General features: G+C 45.7%; 1 protein-coding gene across 2 annotated transcripts in view; it reads left to right on the forward strand.

Moving 5' to 3' along the window:
* dub (duboraya) overlaps window positions 1-13,246 on the forward strand; it is a 46,587-nt gene that overhangs the window by 6,631 nt on the left and 26,710 nt on the right. For both annotated transcript variants that reach the window (XM_034177586.1, XM_034177587.1), the window contains exons 5-6: window positions 729-956; window positions 1,391-1,761. In XM_034177586.1, the coding sequence (XP_034033477.1) occupies window positions 729-956; window positions 1,391-1,761 (599 nt within the window). The remainder of the gene's footprint in view (window positions 1-728; window positions 957-1,390; window positions 1,762-13,246) is intronic.

Raw genomic sequence — 13,246 nt, forward strand, 5'->3', positions numbered from 1 at the left:
CTAGGCTAACATCCATCCCTTTGTCTAGGCTAACATCTGTCTCTTTGTTTAGGCTAACATCCGTCTCTTTGTCTAGGCTAACATCCATCTCTTTGTCTAGGCTAACATCCTTCTCTCTTTGTCTAGGCTAACATCCATCTCTTTGTCTAGGCTAACATCCTTCTCTTTGTCTAGGCTAACATCTGTCTCTTTGTCTAGGCTAACATCCGTCTCTTTGTCTAGGCTAACATCCGTCTCTTTGTCTAGGCTAACATCCGTCTCTTTGTCTAGGCTAACAGCCATCTCTTTGTCTAGGCTAACATCTGTCTCTTTGTCTAGGCTAACATCCGTCTCTTTGTTTAGGCTAACATCCGTCTCTTTGTCTAGGCTAACATCCGTCTCTTTGTCTAGGCTAACATCTCTTTGGCTAACATCCATCTCTTTGTCTAGGCTAACATCCGTCTCTTTGTCTAGGCTAACATCTATCTCTTTGTGTAGGCTAACATCCATCTCTTTGTCTAGGCTAACATCCGTCTCTTTGTCTAGGCTAACATCTCTTTGGCTAACATCCATCTCTTTGTCTAGGCTAACATCCGTCTCTTTGTCTAGGCTAACATCTATCTCTTTGTCTAGGCTAACATCCGTCTCTTTGTCTAGGCTAACATCTCTTTGCCTAGGCTAACATCCGTCTCTTTGTCTAGGCTAACATCCATCTCTTTGTTTAGGCTAACATCCGTCTCTTTGTCTAGGCCAATCTTGCTCTCTCTCCCTCGGCCCTGATCCCTTCTCCAAAGAGTCCTGGCTTCAGGACACCATTGCCATCGACCATCGCCATGGTAACCACCTCATCCTCCACAGTCCCTGCTAGTCCTGTGAGTCTCATCACTGCTGTCCCACTGACGATGGAGGAGAGTCCCACCTCCTTTGAAGCCCCGCCCACTGCAGTGGAGGGATCCATACTGTCCAACATGAACAAGGTACCAGGGGACATTTAAAGGACAAATCTGCTGTTTTCCTTCAGAACAGGATTTCCTGAAACACTGTTTGTCTAATGTAGATTAAAAATACACTACATGGTTTTGTCCAGGTCAGGGTCAGGTCAGGTCAGGTCAGGTCATCACAGCCATCATTCTATGGAACTGCCCCGGTTCCTGGATAGCAACCACGCAGGCAGATCTGTCCCCACCTCTCCAGAGGAACCGTCGCTGTGCTGCAGAAGCATGTAAATGATAATCACGATCATCGTTCTGCCATTAGATAAAAATCCTTTGTTTCAGGTGGTCCCGTGTCTCAGCGTCCCGCCATCACCATGTCTCCAAACCACTAGCAAAAGTAATTTTAAAGTTGAATGAAAATGCTTTTATTGTGACAGAGAGAGATTAATTTAACTAACGCATCAGTGTGTCTGCAGGGACGAGCCCGTCTCTCAGTCCGGCGACGGCCCCCATCCCGCCACCACAGGAAGTCCAGCAGCGGAGATGACGTAGGTGTGGACAATGATGAAACAGACATGCCCCCATGCTCACCTGCAAAACCTGACAGCAAAGTGGAAGGAGGAGGCGCAGAGGAGGACGGAGACGAAGACATTTTTATTTCAAACGGGTTCTTGCGCCTCAAATCAAAGATGGAAAAAGACAAACCAGAGGAAGAAGACCAATCAAAGGCCAACGTCCAACCACCAGGAGGCGCAGAGGAGATGGAGTCTTCATTAGTCCAAACCCAAGAGGACGATCCGGGTCCAACAGTAACAGGTCCAACTGAGGACATGACAAACAAACTGAGGTTTGTTTTGTTTTTGTTTTTTTAGGAAACACAGGGACTGTGAAGTTCCACAAGCACCACAGTTACACCACAGTGACACCAGAATTACACCAGTTACACCACAGACCATAGTTACACCACAGTTATGACACCACAGTTAAGCCACAATTACACCAGAGTGACACCAGTTACACCATAGTTACACCACAATTACACCAGAGTGACACCACAGTTACACCATAGTGACACCAGTTACACCACAGTTACTCCAGTTACACCATAGTGACACCAGTTACACCACAGTTACTCCAGTTACACCACAGTTACACCACAGTGACACCAGAATTACACCAATTACACCACAGTTACACCAGAATTACACCACATTGACTCCACAGTTACACCCCAGTGACACCGGAATTACACCAGTTACACCGCAGTGACACCACAGTTACACCAGAATTACACCACAGTGACTCCACAGTTACACACCAGTGACACCGGAATTACACCAGTTACACCGCAGTGACACCACAGTTACACCAGAATTACACCACAGTGACGCAACAGTGACACACAGTGACATCACAATTACACCACAGTGAAACTGGAATTACACCAGATACACCACAGGTACACTACAGTTACACCAGTTAAACCACAGTTACACCAGAATTACACCAGTTATACCACATTACACCATAGGTACACCACAGTGAAACACAGTGACACCACAATTACACCACAGTGACACCGAAATTACACCAGGTACACCACACTTACACACAGTGACACCAGAGTCTTCAATAGTCCAAACCAAAAAGGACGATCCAGGTCCAGCAGCAACACATCCGACTGAGGACAATACAAACAAACTGACTTGAAAAGACCAAAAACTGCCAGATTTTTTTTTTTAGGAAACAAGGGAATGTGGAGTCCCACAGTGACACCACAGTGACACCAGAATTACACCAGTTACACCACAGTGACACCAGAATTACACCAGTTACACCAGAATTACCAGTTGTACCACAGTTACGCCATAGGTACACCACATTGACATCAGAATTACACCAGATACACCACAGGTACACCAGAGGTACACCACAGTGACACACAATGACACCACAATTCCACCACAGCAAGGGCGCAATTTAGAACTAGAAATTTGGGCGAGGGGGGTGCGAGGCCCGCAGGGCTGAAGCCCATAGGCGGGGGGTTTGGGGGCCGCTTTAGGCCCCCAGAAGCCAACGGTTTCTAGATAAGCTCAGATGCATTCTGAGCATCCAGAACAGTAATTTTAATGTTTTGAGAAGACCATAAAGTGGACACCATTTGACTTATACAATTTGAAACTGTGGATATAAGTTCTTTATTCTGAGAATAGCCAGCATTGATTTTATTAACATCCTGGTGTAAATAGGTGATGGTCTAGTGGTAAAGGCGTTGGGCTTGAGACCAGAAGATCCTCAGTTCAAATCCCAGCCTGACTGGAAAATCACTAAGGACCCTTGGGCAAGGTCCTTAATCCCCTATTGCTCCCAGTGTGTAGTGAGCCCCTTATATGGCAGCAGCTTCACATCAGGGTGAATTTGAGGCATAATTGTAAAGTGCTTTGAGCGTCTGATGCAGATGGAAATGCGCTATATAAATGCAGTCCATTTACCATTTACCATAGTGACATCACAGTCACACCACAGTGACACCAGAATTACACCAATTACACCATAGTGACACCACAGTTACACCAGAATTACACCACAGTGACATCACAGTTACACCAGTTACATCACAGTTACACCAGTTACACCACAGTTACATCACAGTTACACCAGTTACATCACAGTTACATCACAGTTACACCAGTTACATCACAGTTACATCACAGTTACACCAGTTACATCACAGTTACATCACAGTTAACCAGTTACATGACAGTTACATCACAGTTACACCAGTTACATTACAGTTACATCACAGTTACATTACAGTTACACCAGTTACATCACAGTTACACCACAGTCACACCACAGTGACACCAGTATTACACCAGTCACACCACAGTGACACCAGTATTACACCCCAGTGACACCGGAATTACACCAGTTACACCGCAGTGACACCACAGTTACACCAGAATTACACCACAGTGACGCAACAGTGACACACAGTGACATCACAATTACACCACAGTGAAACTGGAATTACACCAGATACACCACAGGTACACTACAGGTACACCAGTTAAACCACAGTTACACCAGAATTACACCAGTTATACCACATTACACCATAGGTACACCACAGTGAAACAGTGACACCACAATTACACCACAGTGACACCGAAATTACACCAGGTACACCACAGTTACACACAGTGACACCAGAGTCTTCAATAGTCCAAACCAAAAAGGACGATCCAGGTCCAGCAGCAACACATCCGACTGAGGACAATACAAACAAACTGACTTGAAAAGACCAAAAACTGCCAGATTTTTTTTTTTTAGGAAACAAGGGAATGTGGAGTCCCACAGTGACACCACAGTGACACCAGAATTACACCAGTTACACCACAGTGACACACAGTGACACCAGTTACACCACAGTGGCACACAGAGACACCAGTTACACCACAGTTACCCCATAGTTACACCACAATGACACCACAGTTACTCCTCAGTTACACCACAGTTACACCACATTAACATCAGAATTACACCACAGTGACTCCACAGTTGCACCACAGAGACACCAGAATTGCACCAGTTACACCACAATAACATCAGAATTACACCACAGTGATTCCACAGTTGCACCACAGTGCCACCAGAATTACAACAGTTACACCGCAGTGACACCACAGTTACACCAGAATTACACCACAGTTGCACCACAGTGACACACAGTGACACCACAGTTACACCAGAATTACACAACAGTGACACCGGAATTACACCAGATACACTACAGGTACCACAGTGACACCAGTTACACCACGGTTACACCACAGTGAGACCGCAGTTACTGCAGTCACACCACAGTGACACCAGAATGACACAACATTTACACCACAGTGACATATAGTGACATCATCGTTACATCATAGTAACACCAGAATTACACCACAGTTACACCAGTTAAACCAGAATTACAGTTACAGTTACACCACTGTTACATCAGGTACACCACAGTGACACCACAGTTACAGCAGGTACACCGCAGTTACAACACAGTTACACCACAGTGACACCACAGTTATACCAGTCACACCACAGTCACAGTGACACAAATGTTACACCACAGTGACATCACGTTACACCACAGTAACAGCAGAATTACACCACAGTTACACCAGTTACACCACAGTGGCGCTGCTTACAACACAGTTACACCCCAGTTACACCAGAATTACATTACAGTGACATCACAGTTACACCAGTTACACCACATTGACACCAGTTACACCACAGCGACACCACAGTTACACCAGAATTACACCACAGTGATGCAACAGTTACACCGCAGTGACACCACAATTACACCACAGTGACACCGGAATTACACCAGATACACCACAGTTACACCACCGTCACACCAGAATTACACCAGTTACACCAGAATTACCAGTTATACCACAGTTACGCCATAGGTACACCACACTGACATCAGAATTACACCAGATACACCACAGGTACACCAGAGGTACACCACAGTGACACACAATGACACCACAATTCCACCACAGCAAGGGGGTAATTTAGAACTAGAAATTTGGGCGAGGGGGGTGCGAGGCCCGCAGGGCTGAAGCCCATAGGCCGGGGGTCTGGGGGCCGCTTTAGGCCCCCAAAAGCCAACGGTTTCTAGATAAGCTCAGATGCATTCTGAGCATCCAGAACAGTAATTTTAATGTTTTGAGAAGACCATAAAGTGGACACCATTTGACTTATACAATTTGAAACTGTGGATATAAGTTCTTTATTCTGAGAATAGCCAGCATTGATTTTATTAACATCCTGGTGTAAATAGGTGATGGTCTAGTGGTAAAGGCGTTGGGCTTGAGACCAGAAGATCCTCAGTTCAAATCCCAGCCTGACTGGAAAATCACTAAGGACCCTTGGGCAAGGTCCTTAATCCCCTATTGCTCCCAGTGTGTAGTGAGCCCCTTATATGGCAGCAGCTTCACATCAGGGTGAATTTGAGGCATAATTGTAAAGTGCTTTGAGCGTCTGATGCAGATGGAAATGCGCTATATAAATGCAGTCCATTTACCATTTACCATAGTGACATCACAGTCACACCACAGTGACACCAGAATTACACCAATTACACCATAGTGACACCACAGTTACACCAGAATTACACCACAGTGACATCACAGTTACACCAGTTACATCACAGTTACACCAGTTACACCACAGTTACATCAGTTACACCAGTTACATCAATCAATCAATCAATTTTTTTTTATATAGCGCCAAATCACAACAAACAGTTGCCCCAAGGCGCTTGGGGCAACTGTAACATCACAGTTACATCACAGTTACATCACAGTTACACCAGTTACATCACAGTTACATCACAGTTACATCACAGTGACACCAGTTACATCACAGTTACATCACAGTCACACCACAGTGACACCAGAAGTACACCAATTACACCATAGTGACACCACAGTTACACCAGAATTACACAGTGACATCACAGTTACACCAGTTACATCACAGTTACATCACAGTTACACCACAGTTACATCACAGTTACACCAGTTACACCACAGTTACATCACAGTTACATCACAGTGACACCAGTATTACACCAGTCACACCACAGTGACACCAGTATTACACCAGTTACACCACAGTCACACCACCGTGACACCAGAATTACACCAGAGTGACATCACAGTTACACCACAGTTACATCACAGTTACACCAGTTACACCATAGTGACACCACAGTTACTCCTCAATTACACCACACTAATATCAGAATTACACCACAGTTATGCCACAGTGACACCAGATTTTCACCAGAATTACACCACAGTGACACCGGAATTAGACCAGGAACACCACAATGACACCAGTTACACCACAGTGACACCACAGTTACAACAGCCACACCACAGCTTTACACCAGTTATACCACAGTAACACCAGAATTACACCACAGTTAGACCAGTGACACCAAAATTACACAACAATTACACCACTGTTACAGCAGTTACACCACTGTTACACCACAATTACACCATAGTTACAGCAGGTACACCACAGTTACACCAGTCACACCACAGGTACACCACAGTGACACCGGAACTACACCAGATACACCACAGCTACACCACAGTGACACCAGTTACACCACAGTGACACCACAGTTAAACCTCAGTTACACCACAGTTACACCAGTCACCCCACAGTCACACCACAGTGACACCACAATTACACTGAAATTACACCAGATACACCACAGGTACACCACAGTTACACCACAGTTATACCGGAATTATACCAGTTACACCACAGTTACACCATAATTACACCAGTTATACCACAGGTATGCCATAGGTACAACACAGTGACACACAGTGACATATGTAGAGGGATGAAGGTCTCGGGTCCTGATTCAAAAGACGTTCCTGGCTTGGCTAACAGGGAATTCCCCTTTGGCTGACCTGGTAGAGGAATGGTCTTTAGTGCAAGCCGTCTGGGGTTCGATCCCACCGCCGTCCCGGCCACAAAGGTCCTGCGGTCACAATCTGGCGTCACGAACAGGATGTGGGTAGTCACAGAACATGCTTAAATGCAACTGTGACTTCGGGATGAAGTCAAAAATGGTGGGGAGATATGTAGCGGGATGAAGGTCCAAGGGTCCTGATTGAAAAGACGTTCCCGCTAGCTTGGCTAACGGGGAATTCCCCTTTGGCTGACCTGGTAGAGGAATGGTCTTTAGTGCGAGCCGTCTGGGGTTCGATCCCACCGCCGTCCCGGCCACACAGGTCCTGCGGTCACACCACAATTACACCACAGTGACACCGGAATTACACCAGATACACCACACTGACACCACAATTCCATCACAGTGACACCGGAATTACACCAATTACACCACAGTTATACCATAGTGACACCACAGTTAACACACAGTGACAACAGAGTCTTCAATAGTCCAAACCAAAGAGGATGATCCAGGACCAGCGGCAACAGGTCCGACTGAGGACACTACAAACAAACTGGCTTGAAAAGACCAAAAGCTGCCAGATTTTTTTTAGGAAACAAGCGACTGTGTAGTCCCACAGTGACACCACAGTGACACCACTGTTACACCAGTTACACCACAGTGACACCAGAATTACACCAGTTACACAACAGTGACACCAGTTACACCACAGTGCCACACAGAGACACCAGTTAAACCACAGTTTACACCATAGTTAAACCAACGGAGCCAACGGTTTCTAGATAAGCTCAGATGCATTCTGAGCATCCAGAACAGTAATTTTAATGTTTTGAGAAGACCATAAAGTGGACACCATTTGACTTATACAATTTGAAACTGTGGATATAAGTTCTTTATTCTGAGAATAGCCAGCATTGATTTTATTAACATCCTGATGTAAATAGGTGATGGTCTAGTGGTAAAGGCGTTGGGCTTGAGACCAGAAGATCCTCAGTTCAAATCCCAGCCTGACTGGAAAATCACTAAGGACCCTTGGGCAAGGTCCTTAATCCCCTATTGCTCCCAGTGTGTAGTGAGCCCCTTATATGGCAGCAGCTTCACATCAGGGTGAATTTGAGGCATAATTGTAAAGCGCTTTGAGCGTCTGATGCAGATGGAAATGCGCTATATAAATGCAGTCCATTTACCATTTACCATAGTGACATCACAGTCACACCACAGTGACACCAGAATTACACCAATTACACCATAGTGACACCACAGTTACACCAGTTACATCACAGTTACATCACAGTTACACCACAGTTACATCACAGTTACACCAGTTACACCACAGTTACATCACAGTTACATCACAGTGACACCAGTATTACACCAGTCACACCACAGTGACACCAGTATTACACCAGTTACACCACAGTCACACCACAGTGACACCAGAATTACACCAGAGTGACATCACAGTTACACCACAGTTACATCACAGTTACACCAGTTACACCATAGTGACACCACAGTTACTCCTCAGTTACACCACACTAATATCAGAATTACACCACAGTTATGCCACAGTGACACCAGATTTTCACCAGAATTACACCACAGTGACACCGGAATTAGACCAGGTACACCACAATGACACCAGTTACACCACAGTGACACCACAGTTACAACAGCCACACCACAGTCACACCACAGCTTTACACCAGTTATACCACAGTAACACCAGAATTACACCACAGTTAGACCAGTGACACCAAAATTACACAACAATTACACCACTGTTACAGCAGTTACACCACTGTTACACCACAATTACACCATAGTTACAGCAGGTACACCACAGTTACACCAGTCACACCACAGGTACACCACAGTGACACCGGAACTGCACCAGATACACCACAGCTACACCACAGTGACACCAGTTACACCACAGTGACACCACAGTTAAACCTCAGTTACACCACAGTTACACCAGTCACCCCACAGTCACACCACAGTGACACCACAATTACACTGAAATTACACCAGATACACCACAGGTACACCACAGTAACACCACAGTTATACCGGAATTATACCAGTTACACCACAGTTACACCAGAATTACACCAGTTATACCACAGGTATGCCATAGGTACAACACAGTGACACACAGTGACATATGTAGAGGGATGAAGGTCTCGGGTCCTGATTCAAAAGACGTTCCTGGCTTGGCTAACAGGGAATTCCCCTTTGGCTGACCTGGTAGAGGAATGGTCTTTAGTGCAAGCCGTCTGGGGTTCGATCCCACCGCCGTCCCGGCCACAAAGGTCCTGCGGTCACAATCTCGCGTCACGAACAGGATGTGGGTAGTCACAGAACATGCTTAAATGCAACTGTGACTTCGGGATGAAGCCAAAAATGGTGGGGAGATATGTAGCGGGATGAAGGTCCAAGGGTCCTGATTGAAAAGACGTTCCCGCTAGCTTGGCTAACGGGGAATTCCCCTTTGGCTGACCGGGTAGAGGAATGGTCTTTAGTGCGAGCCGTCTGGGGTTCGATCCCACCGCCGTCCCGGCCACACAGGTCCTGCGGTCACACCACAATTACACCACAGTGACACCGGAATTACACCAGATACACCACAATGACACCACAATTCCATCACAGTGACACCGGAATTACACCAATTACACCTCAGTTATACCATAGTGACACCACAGTTAACACACAGTGACAACAGAGTCTTCAATAGTCCAAACCAAAGAGGATGATCCAGGACCAGTGGCAACAGGTCCGACTGAGGACACTACAAACAAACTGGCTTGAAAAGACCAAAAGCTGACAGATTTGTTTTAGGAAACAAGCGACTGTGTAGTCCCACAGTGACACCACAGTGACACCACTGTTACACCAGTTACACCACAGTGACACCAGAATTACACCAGTTACACAACAGTGACACCAGTTACACCACAGTGCCACACAGAGACACCAGTTAAACCACAGTTTACACCATAGTTAAACCACAGTTACACCACAGTGACACCACAGTTACACCAGAATTACATCACAATTACACCACAGTCACAACACAGTGACACCAGAATTACACCACAGTGACATCACAGTTACACCAGTTTCACCACGGTGACACCAGTTACGCCACAGCTACATCACAGTTACACCGGTTACACCACAGTGACACCACAGTTACACCACACTAGCATCACAATTACACCACAGTGACTCCACAGTTACACCACAGTGACATCAGAATTACACCAGTTACACTGCACTGACACCACAGTTACTCCTCAGTTACACCACACTAACATCCGAATTACACCAGAATTACACCACAGTTACGCCACAGTGACACCAGATTTTCACCAGAATTACACCACAGTGACACCGGAATTACACCAGGTACACGACAGTGACATACAGCGACACCACCGTTACACCGCAGTAACTCCAGAATTACACCACACTTAGACCAGTGACACCAAAATTACACAACAGTTACACCACTGTTACTGCAGTTACACCACTGTTACACCACAATTACACCACAGTTACAGCGGGTATACCACATTTACAAAATATTTACACCAGTGACACCACAGTTACACCACAGTGACACCACTGACACCACAGTTACACCACAGTGACACCAGAATTACACCAATTACACCGCACTGACACCACAGTTACTCCACAGTTACACCACAGTGACACCGGAATTACACCACAGTTACACCACAGTGACACCAGACGTTTACCAGAATTACACCACAGCGACACTGGAATTACATCAGGTACACCACAGTGACACCACAGTTATACCAGTCACCCCGGTCACACCACAGTAACACCAGAATTACACCACACTTCGACCAGTGACAACAAAATTACACAACAGTTACACCACCGTTACTGCAGTTACACCACTGTTACACCACAATTACACCACAGTTACAGCGGGTATACCACATTTACAAAATATTTACACCAGTGACACCACAGTTACACCACAGTGACACCACGTACACCACAGTTGCACCACAGTGACACCAGAATTACACCAATTACACCGCACTGACACCACAGTTACTCCACAGTTACACCACAGTGACACCGGAATTACACCACAGTTACACCACAGTGACACCAGACGTTTACCAGAATTACACCACAGCGACACTGGAATTACATCAGGTACACCACAGTGACACCACAGTTACACCAGTCACCCCAGTCACACCACAGTGACACCAGAATTACATCACACTTCGACCAGTGACACCAAAATTACACAACAGTTACACCACTGTTACTGCAGTTACACCACTGTTACACCACAATTACACCACAGTTACAGCGGGTATACCACATTTACAAAATATTTACCCCAGTCACACCACAGTGACACCAGAATTACATCACACTTCGACCAGTGACACCAAAATTACACAACAGTTACACCACTGTTACACCACAATTACACCACAGTTACAGCGGGTATACCACATTTACAAAATATTTACACCAGTGACACCACAGTTACACCACAGTGACACCACTTACACCACAGTTACACCACAGTGACACCAGAATTACACCAATTAAACCGCACTGACACTACACTTACTCCACAGTTACACCACAGTGACACCAGAATTACACCAGTTACACTGCGCTGACACCACAGTTACTCCTCAGTTACACCACACTAACATCAGAATTACACCACAATTACACCGGAATTACACCAGGTACACCACAGTGACACCAGAATTACACCACACTTAGAGCAGTGACACCAAAATTACACAACAGTTACACCACTGTTACTGCAGTTACACCACTGTTACACCACAATTACACCACAGTTACAGCGGGTATACCACATTTACAAAATATTTACACCAGTGACACCACAGTTACACCACAGTGACACCACAGTTACACCACAGTGACACCAGAATTACACCACACTTAGACCAGTGACACCAAAATTACACAACGGTTACACCACTGTTACTGCAGTTACACCACTGTTACACCACAATTACACCACAGTTACAGCGGGTATACCACATTTACAAAATATTTACACCAGTGACACCACAGTTACACCACAGTGACACCACGTACACCACAGTTACACCACAGTGACACCAGAATTACACCAATTACACCGCACTGACACCACAGTTACTCCACAGTTACACCACAGTGACACCGGAATTACACCACAGTTACACCACAGTGACACCAGACGTTTACCAGAATTACACCACAGCGACACTGGAATTACATCAGGTACACCACAGTGACACCACAGTTACACCAGTCACCCCAGTCACACCACAGTGACACCAGAATACATCACACTTCGACCAGTGACACCAAATTACACAACAGTACACCACTGTTACTGCAGTTACACCACTGTTACACCACCAATTACACCACAGTTACAGCGGGTATACCACATTTACAAATATTTACCCCAGTCACACCACAGTGACACCAGAATTACATCACACTTCGACCAGTGACACCAAAATTACACACAGTTACACCACTGTTACACCACAATTACACCCAGTTACAGCGGGTATACCACATTACAAAATATTTACACCAGTGGACACCACAGTTACACCACAGTGACCACCACTTACACCACAGTTACACCACAGTGACACCACAGTTACACCACAGTGACACCAGAATTACACCACACTTAGACCAGTGACACCAAATTACACAACGGTTACACCACTGTTACTGCAGTTACACCACTGTTACACCACAATACACCACA

This window comes from Thalassophryne amazonica, chromosome 9 (genome assembly GCF_902500255.1).
Source record: "Thalassophryne amazonica chromosome 9, fThaAma1.1, whole genome shotgun sequence".
Classification (NCBI taxonomy): Eukaryota; Metazoa; Chordata; class Actinopteri; order Batrachoidiformes; family Batrachoididae; genus Thalassophryne; species Thalassophryne amazonica.